Here is a 16,538-nt window from a genome sequence, read left to right on the forward strand (position 1 = left end):
TACTAGGATAAATTCATGGCACAAATTCTGCTAATAATACATGATAAGTTGTTACAGTGGTGCATAATAGAATTTGTTTGTATCTTTTTCCTTTAAAAAAAATTCACCAAGGAACCTTCATGCAAAAAAGCTACATTAAATGAAAATTAATTAATGTACAAAGTCCCAAGCAAGGAATTGCCATATTGACCAGGAACCCTTAATTCTGCCCCTTTATGCTTATGCATTCTGATAAAGTCTTTAATTATATAATCACATTTTTCCCACAAGATCCTCCCATCATTCAGTGCATAGGTTGGATGCACCAGGATGCAGAATGAAGATTGCACAGGCAGATGTAGAACTGTTATTTTAAGTACTGGATTTTGAAACTTAAATATCTATCTGTTAAAGATTTTTGTATGTAATAATATATACACATGCTCACACGTGTGTGTGTGCGCGCGTGTTTAACTTCTATTTTATCACCCTTATCATGACTACTTAGTAACAGAAACATGGCAATAAAATGTTACTATAGAAAAGACAAGATTGTAGCATCTGGATTAGCATATTAATGTCAGTTTAAGAGAGTTCTGGTGCTTGGCATTTGCAATACATGAGGTATCTGTGGGGAAAAAAAGAGTATCTATGATCCTGGTATCTTTCTGCTGTAGGCTATACACGTAACAGTTTAGAAACGAACAATTAATATGTGTGTGTATGGCTGCCATGTTCCACACAATTTGTCATTCTTCAGATGGCTTATTTAATCACTAGCCATATTTATCTAATGCTACTGGAATCTCAAACACCTGTTTCATCATACAGCAGCTCCTTAAAGTCTCTGTTTTCACACAGAGGCAGGGAAGCCGCTGCAGATATATTGTGCAGTTGTAACTTCCCCGACTTCACACAGATAAGGATGGTCAGGACTGTGTGGTGGGGCAGAGCATGCTAAGCCAAAAGGTCAATGCAGGAGATCATGTTGTTCTGTTTTTTTCCCCTAAAGTAAACTAATTCTGAGAATGAAAACAAACAAAAAAAACTTTATAAGACCAGATCCTTAGCTGGTGTAAATCAACATAGATCCATTGATTTTAATAGAGCTGTCATAAATATAAAGGGAAGGCTAACCACTTTTAAATCCCTCCTGGCCAGAGGAAAAAACCCTTTCACCTGTAAAGGGTTAAGAAGCTAAAGATAACCTTGCTGGCACATGACCAAAATGACCAATGAGGAGACAAGATACTTTCAAAGCTGGGGGGGGGGGAGACAAAGGGTTCTCTCAGTCTGTATGGTTTTTTTGCCGAGACCAGAGCAGGAATGCAGGTTAGAACTCCTGTAAAGGGCTAATAAGCAATCTAGTTAGATATGCGTTAGATTCTGTTTTGTTTAAATGGCTGATAAAATAAGTTGTGCTGAATGGAATGTATATTCCTGTTTTTGTGTCTCTTTGTAACTTAAGCTTTTGCCTAGAGGAATTCTCTATGTTTTGAATCTGATTACCCTGTAAGGTATTTACCATCCTGATTTTACAGAGGTGATTCTTTTACTTTTTCTTCAATTAAAATTCTTCTTTTAAGAACCTGATTGCTTTTTCATTCTTCTTAAGATCGAAGGATTTGGGTCTGTGTTCACCTATACAAATTGGTGAGGATTTTTATCAAGCCTTCCCCAGGAAAGGGGGTGTAGGGTTTGGGAGGATTTTGGGGGAGGGAAAGATGTTTCCAGGCGGGCTCTTTCCCTATTATATATTTGTTAGACGCTTGGTGGTGGCAGCAATAAAGTCCAAGGGCAAAAGGTAAAATAGTTTGTACCTTGGGGAAGTTTTAACTTAAGCTGGTAAAAATAAGCTTAGGGGGTTTTTCATGCAGGTCCCCACATCTGTACCCTAGAGTTCAGAGTGGGGAAGGAATCTTGACAAGAGCTATGTTGAGTTACACTGACTGAGGCTACAGCCCTTTAACTATAGCCTATCAAAGACCAAATATAAATGGAATACATGGAACCAACTTCAGTTTTTATGTTGTGCTTTTATTACAGGAATACCAAATTGATATATTTTTTGCTCAGACGTGGACAGACAGCCGCCTTCGATTCAACAGCACCGTGAAAATACTGACTCTAAACAGCAATATGGTTGGATTGATATGGATACCAGACACTATCTTCCGAAATTCTAAAACAGCAGAAGCTCATTGGATCACTACACCCAATCAGCTTCTGAGAATATGGAATGATGGGAAAATCTTGTATACTTTAAGGTAGGAAGTAGGAGTGTGTGGCTGAAAGTATTTGGTCTCTTTTTCTGTAGAGTATTTTTAGATGTTTTGTTTTTTAACTGTTTCCTAACTTATATTTGAATATGTTTTAGGAACAGGCAAATTGATGCAGTGTAAAAGAAATGACATGAATATTTGTCCAAAATTCAAACTTAGTCCCAGGCTAAACCATTTTTTTTTAGGTTAAAAAAGCTTGGTTATTCTTTTTAAAACTTTATTTTGTGCCTTTCTTCACTTCCATATTCAGGAACTGAAAGGAGAAGTGCCAAAATTCTACAAGAAAGGTTCCTCTCTCAGTGTTTGTAATCCAGTCAGAAGCATGTAGTCCCAGAAATCTTACAAGAGAAGTAGTTCCTATAAAACTTCCTGACTTGGCTTACTGTAGAGCTGGGGGGAAAAAATCAAAATATTTTTGATGAAAAATGGCTTTTTGACAAAACAGAAGTTTGCATGAAACATCATTTTTTTGTCCATTTTTTGTCTTTTCATAAAAACACACACACATCTTTTGGCTTGCTGTTCCAAGTAAAACAAACATTTTCAGTTTTAGATTTTTACATTCACTACAGCATAAAAAAAAAAAGCAAAGAAAGAAGAACTTCTGCAAATAAGAAGAAAAAAAAACAATGTTGTTGAAATTTTTCAGAGGGAAGGGAAAAAAACATTTCCCAACCAGTTCTACTTTGGAGGGCAGATTAGCTCAGATTAGATTCAGGTGTACACCTGGGTGCATATTTGAACCAAACAGAGCCTCTGGGGACAGCTTGATCCATTGTTTAGAGTACTGAACTGGACATCGGAGACCTGGATTTTATTCCTCTCTCTGCCATTTTCTTACTATGTGACCTTGGGAAAGTCAATTAATTACTCTGTGCCTCATTCTACCAATCTATGAAAATGCTTTGAGTTCTGCAGAGGAAAAATGATGCAAAATATATATTTAGAGATTCTTCCTCTGCTAGTATGCTCATGTTTAGGTGCATACTAGCATCAATGACAGTTTCTATATACAAGTCACACTGGAAGATAGCACATCGTGTTTTGTCAAAAAGGGAACTACTGGAAGAAATATGTTTGAATTTTTCTAAGCAAGACAATACCATAAAGTATACATTTGCATTAAAAGGGTGCATTCAAATAAAGAAAAATTGCTTTTATTCAGTGGAGGAGTAGACTGTTCAAAAGTGGAATTCCACAATAAACAAGGTTCCCTGTACAGCTAGCAATCTATCTGTAAAATATATCTTCCATGCTACACAGTTGCTGCGCTGATTGTATTCAACCTCCTCAGTGCATTGTCACACTGATGATACTTGCATATGGAAGCTGAGCTTCAATGACAAGTGTCCCTATTTACAGATGGTCAAACAAGAACAGAATACAACAGCTGGAAATTGCCGCTGAGGGTATGTCTACACTGGAATAAAAGATCTGTGGTACTGCTGTGGCTGGCCTGGATCCGCTGACTTGGGATCTGGCTGCGGAGCTAAAAATTGCTATTTAGACATTTGGGCTCCGTCTAGACCCCAGGCTCTGGGACCCTCCCCCCTCATGGTATCCCAGACGTCAGGCTCCAGCCCAAGCCTGAATGTCTACACGGCAATTTTACAGCTTGAGCTCCACAAGTTTGAGCCAGCTGACCCAGGCCAACTTCAGGTGTTTAATTGCTGGGTAGATGTAGCCTACATGTTCTTTCAGTATCCTTCTCTTTTGAAGCTTTATCCAAAGCCCACTGAAGTACATGGAAAGTCTCTGTCACTTCAGTGGGCTTTCAAACAGGACCTTGATGAATGTGAAAAGATGCTCATTTGGTTAGTTTTTGTATGCACCCCCCTTTTATCTACCAATTTTTTGTGCGATATGTTGTACCAAATTGTGCACTGTTACTTACACCTGTGAAACCTCACTGATGTAATTGAGTTTTATAGGTGTCACTGAGAACAGAATCTGCCCCATGGACTGCAAAAATATCTTATCGTATGCTATTCATGAGAAAAACGTTTGGCCCTTGTCAAAGGGTGGACTGGGCTCTTTAAGAGGGAACTGGTCCAGTCCACCTGAGTCTCATTAACTGCCTTTCAATGAGGACTGATAGAGGGCAGCTGTCTATAAAGAGACAGAGGAGAGCAGAGGACAGGAAGAGGAATCTATGGCAGAGAAGAGCTGCAGTAAACAGAAGTATCCTGTAGGAGAACCTCACTGAGAGATGGGTTTAGGGCCTAGAAGCCAGAGCCAGAAGGCTGAGCTCCAGCTGCGGGAGATGACAGAGTAGCAGGAACTGCAGAGAAGGAAGGAACTTCAGGGATTGCCAGAGACAGGAGAAGATACCCCTGAGAGCAGAGACGAAGGCTAGCAGGGTAATTCCCTAATTTTATTATAATTTTGATTCACTGTTTTTGGAAAATAAATAAATCCCTACCAGAATGGCCTGTGAGACAGATCTGCATGGAGTTTAACTGGGGAGCCCTGAAGAGAGGGAAGACTGATGGGAGGATGCTGTAGAGCCACCGCAAGCCACGGGGTGCTCAGGATCCAGCTGACCCTGTTACAGCCCTCCTTTGCTTAACTGAGCATTTTAAATGTATGCAAAGAGTTCTGATTCCAGTTTTACCACTCAACCTTTCCTCTGTGTAGGAGGAACTCTATAAACCCTAATGTTCACCAGCTAGGACATAAAACTCAGCAACAAGTACGCAGTCTTTATTGTCACAGACTATTGACTCTACAGAACTGTAGGTAAGAGACAGCTGTAGTATCTCCAATTTCTTCACTGTGGATGCCTCAGAAAGAACAGCCTTGAGTTGACTAAATTTCTAAATTCAAGAAACAGTGTACAAGTTTGTGCCAGGTCCATTGTCTCTTCCTCCTCTTCTCTGGCCACTTTTGTGCATGCAACCTTGGAATCCTGTCCTGTTGTACAATTAAAACTCCTGGGCAGAGAGAACTAATTTACCTACAGCTGAGCTTAAACAAGATAGACATTTCTCCGGCTGTCAGCCCAAATTTAAGGCATCTAGACCTTCTCAAATCTAGTTTGTTTACCTTTTAATTAGTTTTCCTAAAATTTGTCATTTGCTGGGCAAACTCATCAGTGAAGTTAACATAGTGTCCATTACTTGAAAATAGCTTTCAAATAAAACTAATATATGATATGATCTAGTCAAATATATAGCCTGACTTTGTAGTTTCATGGATGGAATCCCCTGTCTTAATGGTAATTGAAGAACTGACCTTATTTGTAGTGTGCCCTGTGTTAGCAAACCATTTTGAACATCGCTTTAAAATGTGGTCGAGATTTTTTGCAAACATTTGTGCTGACCTATGTTAATTGAGCATATCTTTGTTAAATGCATTTTAAAAGTTCTTTGATAAGAACTGTAGATAGTAACTAGTTTAAAAATGGTCGCCTAACATGGGAGAAAGAATATCACAGATCAGGCTATTAAGTTTACAGTGTAATACCAAGCAAAACCCATACAACACTGCATAAAGCTCTGTTTCCATGTTTGATCACACACAGTCATCTCACCCATTTCCTAGCATTTAATTCTGTGGCCACGCTTCCAAATTTCTCAATTGTGTCTTGGACAATTACCAACAATTACCCTACCACGTTCCTTTAACTTTTCATTGTGCTGATATATAGTGACAATTTCCTGGTTTTTCCACAGACTCACCATCAATGCAGAATGCCAGCTGCAGCTACATAATTTCCCAATGGATGAACATTCTTGCCCGTTGATATTCTCTAGTTGTAAGTACTGCTTCAGTGCATAACTATTATACTTGAACCATGTGGCGAGACACCAGTTTGTCTCTAATTTCTGTCAGGTTTTTCAGGCTTTACTGAACAGGTACTGGAAGCTGAGGTTTGCTTTTGATGTGATCATATATGTGTTTTCTCTTCAGCATTCAGAGCAGAAGTTTTTGTCATGAAATGCCCCATGTAGAGTTATACTGCTAGAGCTGCAAGCACCAGCATCACGGTCTGCAGTCATAATTACAGTTTAACAAGGAGCAGATATTCACATCAGTCTGTGCTATGATGAGATATAATAATGTAACATATATTTGAGAAGAGAACTAACTATATTATGAAATGTGCAGTTCAGATATAGGCCCGATCATTTCTGATATCTGACTTTATGAGAAATAGCATGGTAGCAACTTTGCCTCATAATTCAGAAATAGACTGCATCATTAGGCTAAGGCTATTTTTTTCTTGTATTATTCAGCTGCATGGTAGGTCCAACTGGATTGTATTGTGTATAATTTTGTCTATAAATGCTGTCATCATTGTGGGAGGTTGGCAGGAATCCTGTTAACATGAACACCCCAGAGATGGGAGATGGCACATCTCAATTAACATTATGTTGCTGCAGAAATGTAATTACAAACATGATCCAAATGTGGTAAGTGATGTTTAAAAGGACAAGCATGGCATTTAGTTTACTGTATCTGACTCTCATCACAGGCTTTTCTCCTTAATATGGCAAAAGTCAAGTTTTAGTGAGACTTTTTAGAAAAGAAAGTCAGGAATGTGAAAGCTAACCCATAATATCATCATGTAGGTATTGTGTGTGTATGTAAACACTGCAAATACCACAGATCCCTACAAACATGGTTTATGACTTTCTAAATTGTTTTTAAAATTTGCTAAAGGCACATTCCTGATTGCCTCTGTACCTAAAAATAGAAGTTGAATAACAAAAAAAAAAAACAAAACCCAGTTGTTTATCCCCTGAGGTGGGATTTGCCTTCTAAAGGAAGGGAATGTTCAGCACATTGAACATTCTGACTGCGTGAATCATAGGTGCTTACTAATGAATCCAATTTCAGTTCTACTATAACTGGTGTTCCCTTCCAAAAGGACAATTGTCTTCTGGCCAGGCTCACAGAGTTACTTAATTTCTGTCTTTTTAAAAAAAATGTCCTCGGTAGTAAGGAGTGTGTTTATTCTCTCCTATTCATTTACCCCCATTCATATCATGAAAAATATTAGGGAAAAGATACTTTTTAGGATGATTGGGTGGAAAAGGCATTCAAAATGTATTTTGCACAGAGTACTCCCTCTTCCTGAAACAGATCATTCATCAGCAGTGATGTGCTGCCACTATTGTTTTAAAAGGGCTCTATCAAAAAGTGATACTTTGATAAATCCTGTGTCTCAGAGAATGTACTCTGTAAATAGGAGTGAAGGACTGGGAAAGCTATCATTTTCTTTTTCCTTTTAAATAATATCATTTTCCTATTGTATCTATAAAATAAGTAGAGAGGTAACACCATTTGGCAAACACATTTATGTGATACACACTACTTTTTCTTCCTGGGAAGTATATTGATAGTGTAGAAGAGTATTCATCTTCTCCAGTTTGAAACAGGATTTGGAACCCAGTATGGTGGGCATGGAGGTATTTTCCTCGCACAAGGCAAATGAACTTTGGAGTATTTGTATGAGCTCCATGGATATGGGCAAAAATGCTTTAGGACATACAGCTTGTGAGCCAGATCCAGCCCATTTGATGTATTCAGACTGTGTAGAATCTAACTTGTTATTAAAAATAAAAAGTAACCTCCCAAATGTAACTAGTGCTGAAATATCTTTGAGTCTGTAGACAGCCTGAAACAATTACTTAGATTTAACTCTTCTGTCTATATTAATCTCACTGGAGTGTCAACTTTAAAGTCCAATGATAATGCTATATTGTCAACATGAACTGCTTTATTGATGATCATTTTAGTGAATGGAATGGGAGAAGAGGTGAGAGTCAAGCCCACAGAGAGGTGGAAATAGGGAGAGAAACAGAAAAATAGGATGGGAAAGAAAGAGAAATAGTGGACAAAATTGTAGCAGTTCTACAAGGGAGCAGATTTTCCCAGTGAAATTGAATGTGACAATAAATTACTCAACAAACAATAATAGTCCATATTCTACTCTGGATCTTTGTGGAAACCTCCCATTGCTATCTTGCTGTAGACTGAAGGTAGTGTGTAGTTTTAAATATATACCCCTGCCTAATCAAAAATGGAGTTTGGTTCTCTCTTCCAAAATGAGTTTGACACCCCAGCTTTATCAATATACAGAGAAGATGGCCAACTCTTGACAGGCAGAGAAATCATCCCAGTCCTTTCTTCAATTTGGAGGCATAATAACTGTTGGGGAAGCTCCAGAAAGCGATTAAGCTGTGTTCTGTGCCATTATCTTATTTAGAGGAACAACTCTTCACTTTGCACTGAATAGGATTTGAACCTCAGAAGGTTCAGGTCCATAGCTAAATTTCAAACTTGATCTTGGCCTGACTTGTTTTATCATCATTTAAATATTTTAGGCAAAAAAATCTTTCTACCTTTGGGTGCATGCATGCAACACCATCTGAGGAAATGGGAGTTATATGAGCATAATCGAGTTCCATTCATCTCAGTTTTACAGTTTTCTTGATGTATGAAAATAACACATGAAAAACTATAACACAATGATTCTGTAACCTTCTCACCTGCTCTACTACTGCCGTTCACTTGAGGTTATTTTTAAGTTATCAAGTGACATTCCTTTCCTTGAAGGCTATTTTAGTGCTACCTTTAGCATTATCTTAGTGCTGCTTTTGTAAATTTTCATGTAGAACATCTCCTCAGTGATTTGTTTGTGTTCTAGCTTCATTATATTTTCAGTGTATTGTACACACACTGCAATTTGAAGATACATGATGCTCCACAGGACTTGTGAGGTGAACATCTGAATGATTTATTACTGTCAGCTATGCCAAATTTCCAAGGGGAGGAGCTTATTACAAATTTAGATTCCACAATGTGTTGTCTTGTGAATAAAACAAACACCTAAATGGTTGTAGAATCTACAGCAGAATGCCTATGTGCGCACACACAGTTGAAAGTTAAATTGTGGGCAACCACAAAAAAACCACTCAAACTTCATATACTATAACCTATCCTGCTGCACAGACACTTGAACATTAACTATGTTAATATCTAAAACTTAGCACCTTTCCTAGAAATTTCCTTTAACTTTTACCAAATTAATTTTAAACTGAGCTAGGTCCTTGCGAGACCTCCTGACTCCTATCCTTTCTCTTTGCACTTTGTGAGTTGGAGTCAAATGGTCTGGTTGCCAGGAAGAGTCTTATGAATACAGTGGGCTGAATGGAGCCATTTTACTGTGCTAATTTAACTTATTTTGATTACTAGCTCCTGATCATCACCTATTGTTGGAAAACCCATGGGAGGAGAAAATATTAGCTAGAAATGCTGCATAGTTCACTTCATGGTATTCCCTTCTCTCTCACCTCTGAAGTGGTTTCTGAACTCATTTGTGGTTAGTGATGCAGCAAAACCTAGAGCACTGCAGGAAAGCGGGCTATAGCCCCGTGAGCTGGAAGGAGGGTAGTTCAGGGAGCCAATTCCCTGGGTACAAGCCTGTGGCATTTCCAAGGCAACTCCTTGTCCCTGGGAATCATGCTGCCTTCCGTTAATGTATAGGAATTGGGCAGTATTCCTTTGGGAGTGGATGAGTCATTACACAAACCAAAAACTATTTCCCCATGCTAATTTTCTCCCTACTGTTACTCACACCTTCTTGTCAATTGTTTGAAATGGGCCATCCCGATTATCACTACAAAAGTTTTTTTTCTCCTGCTGATAATAACTTAATTGATTTGTCTCGTTAGAGTTGGTATGGCAACCCCATCTTTTCATGTTCTCTGTGTGTGTGTGTGTATGTATGTACGTGTGTGTGTATATATACACACACACACATCTTCCTACTGTATTTTCCACTCCATGCATCTGATGAAATGGGTTTTAGCCCACGAAAGTTTATGCCCAAATATATTTGTTAGTCTCTAAGGTGCCACAAGTACTCCTTGTTCTTCTTGTGACCCTCTAGTGACCCTCACTGTCTTCTGTGTTTCAGAAGCCACCAAAACCTTGCCTGAGAAGCCAATGTATGTATGTAGCCAGGCCTTGCATGTTGTATGTAATTAGTAAATATGGTTATTTGGATCCCAGTGTGCCTGTGAGGCTCTTTCATAATAAGGTTTCGTGTGTGCGTCTAAAAAGCAAGAGGCACACACACACAAAACCCTATATGCATCTCTACTTCCTGGGATGGGGCTAATGGTATTGAAGGGGAGTTAAAACTGTTTGGAAAAGCATTAACTTCTGTGTGGATTTCCTTTTCGAAATCTACCTGGTTAGAAGAGGAACAACCTTTAACCCATCAACATCTTCCTGCCCTACCTGAATAAGATGCCTGTGATGCATTCCACAGGCTGTGGAGAAATTAGAAACATGTACTGGAGCCATATATCTCCTCTCCTCTTCCATCCTCCACTTGCCAAAGTCTGAGCTTTTGCTCTTCTCAGCTGGTGTAAGCAGAAGGAGCATTCAGCCTCTTGCACTTTTTTAAACAGTAACAAACACAATAGTAGCCAAAAGAAAAATGGCATAGGTTATTATAGGGAGCAGTCCAAGCATCATCTCTGGCTACTCCCTGTTCCTCAGGACCTACCTCGGGCCATGTATCAAGGAGGCTTCTTGAGCCTACCTCTCATCCATGTGCTCAGCATGAGCTTGCACTTGCTCCACCCTGTCAGGCAGAAGCACATGATGGCCAGCAGCCGTACCATATGGCAGCTGAGTGTTCAAGAACCAACTGTGGTGTACAGAGTGTCAGGATCTGCAGGACTGTGCATTTACTGCGTCGTTAATGTCTGGAACAATGTGTGTGGCAGAGTTTGAAGATTAACCCCTTTTAGAGATATCTGAGCTGGAGACTGAGCCAAGAATAATGCGAGATGATACAAATAAAGAGCTATCTCACTGGGCTGATCTGATTACTTTGTGTGTTAATTTATTGTTTCCTGTTATTTTTGATCCACTTAAAACCAAGGAAGTTAATTTAAAAAGGAATATTGGATTTTGTGGAACAAAAAAACCAACCAAATTGCCTGTTGCCAGTTATCGACCTTTCTGCAGGTGAGCAGGTGTGGGCTTTTCTCTTGCTACCCTCTGCTTAAAGTAGCATTCCCATCATCCAGTATGAGGAGGACTGTCAGCAGGAAGTAAGGGATGGGCTTTCCTGCTGTGGGTGTCTCCAACTACTCAAGACTCCAGATGTGAGTTGTGCAGCTCCTCCCTCTCCCAGACCCTTATCCAATCACTGCACAGGGAAGAATTCAATATGGTGTTTGCCATCCTGCTGACCTGTCCAGTGAGGTCTCAGCAGAACAATTAGATTTTTTCTTTAAATTAACCTTTTACTGTTGATTTACAAAGATTTAACTCTAAAAATACAGGTCACTCACTCGATATATTTGTATTTTACTAGGATTTTGCTGTTTTTTCCCAATGGTAGCACCTAATCTCCAAAGTCAGTTTACACTTCATTTACTAATTTTGGTTGATATATTTAGCAGCTCCTGTTGTTTTAAGGTAAAAATACACCGCCAAGATATTTAGATGAATTACATGTGGTTTATCAAACTCCAAATCAATTTAGAGAATTAGAAGTGTACTTTTAACAGAACAAAGTTCAAAGTGTCAAACTACTGTCGTGCGATTCAGCCAATCCTTAGGTGAGATGAGAATGGAACTCAGATGTTGGATCTCAGTCCTTTGCTCAGTTCAGTCACAGTAAATGTACAGCCAACAGGCCACACACATATATGCATGAGCAAACTAGAGTGCTTTCATGTCAGGTTAACCATATGCGAATATGAAGTTTCAACCAAAAGTGGCTTAATTTACTCAATTTTAGGCATGCTTCAATGTGAAAAACTACCAGTCTCCTGAAATTTCAAGAACAATTTTTAAAAAATTGGTATGCAAAATCATGAAACACAGAATGGTTAAAAAACTGCAAGAAATGTGAAAAAGTTTTCACCAATTTCATCCAAATCTATTATTGTACTAGTGTGTAGGAAGAACAGATCCTCTCTTTCTACATAAAAATTCCATTTCACCAAATATATTCCTTGGAATAGAGAAACTCCTTCTATGAATATATAGTTTAGCTATTTGGTATTAAGACTTATCAATTTAGTTTTCTGACAAAAATAATGATTTCAACTATTTTATTTTATTTTATTTTTCCTCCCATTAGCCTGGGAAAAAAACAAATTCTGGTCTGGCAGATAGAGTTGTATTCTTTTCTGTCTCATGTATCATCAGCAGAATTATTAATGAAGTTCTAATTGCATAATCTTATTACTGGTGAGGCACAAGCCAGAAAGAACCCAGCTTGATTTTATATCCCATGCTGAGTTTTCATTATTGACGTTTTGGTAGGCGAGAGCAGACTTCTTGTAAACTGAATGCCACAGATGCGCATACAGGAAGAATCTGGATCTTAATCTGAACTTTTTAGCTGAGAAGCTCTCTTCAATGAGTTGAACCATATTGCTTATTCTGGATACCACACAGCTGAATTTCTTGATTCAGTCTTTGTGACTGGGGGCCTAGCTATTTCATCTCTTTCTTCTTACAGGAAGATAGGAATTACTATACTGAGGGTCATAGATGACATGTCATAGAATCATAGAAGATTAGGGTTGGAAGAGACCTCATGAGGTCATCTAGTCCAACCCCCTGCTCAAAGCAGGACCAACTTCAACTAAATCATCCCAGCCAAGGGTTTGTCAAGCTGGGCCTTAAAAACCTCTAAGGATGGAGAATCCACCTCCTCCCTAGGTAACCCATTCCAGTGCTTCATCACCTTCCTAGTGAAATAGTTTTTCCTAATATCCAACCTAGACCTCCCACACTGCAACTTGAGACCATTGCTCCTTGTTCTGTCATCTGCCGCCACTGAGAATAGCCTAGCTCCATCCTCTTTGGAACCCCATTTCAGGTAATTGAAGCTGCTATCAAATCCCCCCTCACTCTTCTTTTCTGCAGACTAAATAATACCAGTTCCCTCAGCCTCCCCTCATAAATCACGTGCCCATCCCCCTAATCATTTTCAAGACTGGTTTCCTATATCTGAGAGCAGCCAGTATGGGATGCTTCAGAAAGAGGAGAAAAATGGAAAAAAAATTAATTGAAAAATGCAAAATCCCTTTGCATTAGAGAAGTTTCTTCATATCTCCCAGTAGTTAGCAAATGGCTTATGAATTGAACCATGATGGTTTACATTTTTATATACTGTCTGATGTAACTGAAGATGATGATCTTAGTCATATTAATGTTAAATCTGTTTTTATTATTTGACTAAGCTTTTGGCCTCAATATCTCATGGCAATGAGTTCCATGGATTAATTTTGTATTTTGTGTAAAAGTTTTTTCCTTTTACCAGTTTTAAATTTGTTGTTTTTAAAGTACAGTTGTATTTTTTCTTCTATGTAGAAAAGCATAAATAGTGGAGCCATTATATTATCCATCAGATTCTAAACCTCTTTGTTTTCTCTCAAAATTAAATGAGTCTCCTCTAATCTTTTGCATATGTAAGTTTCTATACCTCATTATTTTTATTGCCCTTCTCTGGACTTTTATATTTCTTCCATACACTTTTTCAAACAGGTCGACCAACACTCAATACAATATTCATGGTGATGGCTTAATCACTAATTTGTGGTATTATATTTTCATTATTATCCTTTCTTAATGTAGCTAATCTTCCTTGTTTTTTGAATGTGCACTAAGAAGCTGTTTTCCTGAGGTGTCCCCAGTGAGACCTAGATCTGTCCCTGAATAAATATAGTAAATTTAGAAAATATTAACATGTGTGAGTAGTTTAAATTGGTCCTTTAAATGGGCATTACCTTGCACTTGTCAACAATACATTTCATATGCCATCATGTTGCCCAGATGCCAACCTTATTTAGGTCTTTCTGAAGTTCCCCACAATTCTTTCTGTTCTTGACTAACCTTGATAATTTATTTCTCAGGAAGTCTGTTTAGCCAAACATTTATTCTGTTTGCTTTCTGGTTTATCCATCCTCTTTAATATGACTCAATACATGGCTACATTAAGTGTCTCTAAAATTTTTATGCTCCTTCACTTTTATAGCCAAGGCTCATAAAATTCTGCAGATGCATTCAGAATCTTTGCATCCAAAAGTTTCTTCTAACTTTGTCCAAAGACTCCAACAGCATATACTATAGCTATAAATTGGCCAAATTTATCCCCGGTCTGGTGTACACAAATTCACCCCAGTCAAATAAGAGTGTGAATGGATTTGTACCTTTATTTTTAAATCTAATTGTAATGGTAATAGAGAATTATTATAATTTATGGGAAATTCCTGTCAGAGTGTTGTATGCAGTTGTAAATATCATATTGATACTAACTTACCCCTATTCCTCTGGAGGAAGTTACTGTATGTGAAAATAGAGACAGCTGCGTCTCTCAACATTTATTACTGTGTAGCTCTGTACACTGATTGTGAGATTCTTATACAATATAATTAGGGCCCTACCAAATCCACAGTCCATTTTGGTCAATTTAATGGTCATAGGATTTTTAAAATTGTAAATTCAATGATTTCAGCTATTTAAATCTGAATTTTCCGGTGTTGTAATTGAACGGGTCCTGATGCCAGGGCCATCCCTAGAGGGTGGGAGGCCCAGGACATTAGAAACTCAGCCCCTATCTGCTGGGGGGTGTTACCCCTGGTTCTGCCCAGGCCCCGCCCCCACTCCACCCCTTCCCCCAAAGCCCCACCCCTGCCCCACCTCTTCCCCGCCCAGTTCCGCCCCTCCCTTGAGCATGCTGCACCCTTGCTTCTCCCCCCCAGTGCCGGCTGACGCCGTGAAACTGATCTGATCCATGGCAGGTGGTAGACGCTGGGAGGGAGGGGGAAGCACTGATTGGTGGGGCCCGCCAGCAGGCAGGAGGCACAGGTGGGAGGGGGAGGTTCTGGTAGGGGGGCTCCTCCTCAGCCCCCCCACGTGCTGCTCACCTCCCCATTTGCCTCCTCGCCCCGCTTGTCTGACCCGCCTCCAGCCTCACCTCCCCACCTGTGGGGCTCCCCAAAGCGCAGGGCCCAGGGCAGTCACCCTGATTCTCTGTACCCTAGGAATGGCCCTGCCTGACCCAAAAAGGAGTTATGGAATGGTCGCAAGGTTATGGTAGGGCGGATTGAAGTACTGCTACCCTTACTTCTGCACTGCTGCTGGTCGCGGCCCTGCCTTCAGAGCTGGGCAGGTGGACAGCGGCGGCTGCTGGCTGGGAGCCCAGCTCTGAAGGCAGAACTGCTGCCAGCAGCAGTGCAGAAGTAAGGATGACATGGTATGCTATTACTACCCTGACTTCTGCACTGCTGCCTGCAGAGGTAGGCCCTCAGTCAGCAGCCACCACACTCTGGTCGCCCAGCTTTGAGGGCAGCAGTGCAGAAGTAAGGGTGTCATGGTGTGGTATTGCCACCCTTCTGCACTGCTGCTGGAGGGGCGCTGCCTTCAGAGCTCGGCGCCCAGCCAACAGTCATTACCCTCTGGTCGCCCAGCTCTGAAGGCAGTGCAGAAGTAAGGATGGCAATATCGTGACCCCCTTAAAATAATCTTGCAACCTCCCTGCAACTCCTTTTGGGTCAGCCCGCCCACCCCCCCATTTGAGAAACACTGGTCTCCCCCATGAAATCCTTACAGTTTAGGGTAAAAGCACACAAAAGACCGATTTCATTGGGGAAGACCAGATTTCACGGTCTGTGACATGTTTTTCATGGTTGTGAATTTGTTAGGGCCCTAAATATAATGTGATTGAATACAGTAAAAGAGGGATAGACATAAAAAGTCTAAGCCAGATCCATATGAGCACACACAATTTCTGTTTAGCGATGGACAATGTAATTAGCCTGCTGTTTGGGCCCAAATTTGAACATTTGGAAGGGCTTGAGAGCTGATTAACATAGGCTAGTTTAAGTATCCCCTTCCTTCCCTCTCCCCCTTTGTCCTTTCCAGGATTTCTGTTCCACCAGGAGATTTTTAAGGTATTTGTTATGTGAGACTCCAAATATTTCTGTGCCTTCAGTGTGATGACCTCAAGTTTCTGAATAACATGGAAAGTGCTTCAGCAGCTGTAGCTACTTCCAACTAAAACTGGTCAAACCTTCCCCAAAATTTAGTGTGATCTTATTATTTGTTGTCAAAAATTGAATTTTTGATGAAAACATTAATCAAGAACTTGAAATCTGAAAAATTTCAAACAGCTTTCCTTCCAGCAAAGCAAGAAAGGACCTAGGACAGTTTGCTTGCATGGTGCAAGGAGGAGGGAGTGGGAATAAAAATCCTGACTCTAGGTAAGCTAGACCGATGTATGTAATGGCA

At 39.8% G+C, this 16,538-nt stretch overlaps 1 protein-coding gene across 4 annotated transcripts in view; it reads left to right on the top strand.

Annotated features, from left to right (window-relative positions):
* The window catches only part of GABRG3 (gamma-aminobutyric acid type A receptor subunit gamma3), a 529,680-nt gene that overhangs the window by 295,647 nt on the left and 217,495 nt on the right, over window positions 1-16,538 (top strand). For all 4 annotated transcript variants that reach the window (XM_043537677.1, XM_043537682.1, XM_043537685.1 and 1 more), the window contains 2 exons: window positions 2,026-2,246; window positions 5,936-6,018. In XM_043537677.1, coding sequence (XP_043393612.1) covers window positions 2,026-2,246; window positions 5,936-6,018 — 304 coding nt within the window. The remainder of the gene's footprint in view (window positions 1-2,025; window positions 2,247-5,935; window positions 6,019-16,538) is intronic.

This window comes from Chelonia mydas, chromosome 1 (genome assembly GCF_015237465.2).
Source record: "Chelonia mydas isolate rCheMyd1 chromosome 1, rCheMyd1.pri.v2, whole genome shotgun sequence".
Classification (NCBI taxonomy): Eukaryota; Metazoa; Chordata; order Testudines; family Cheloniidae; genus Chelonia; species Chelonia mydas.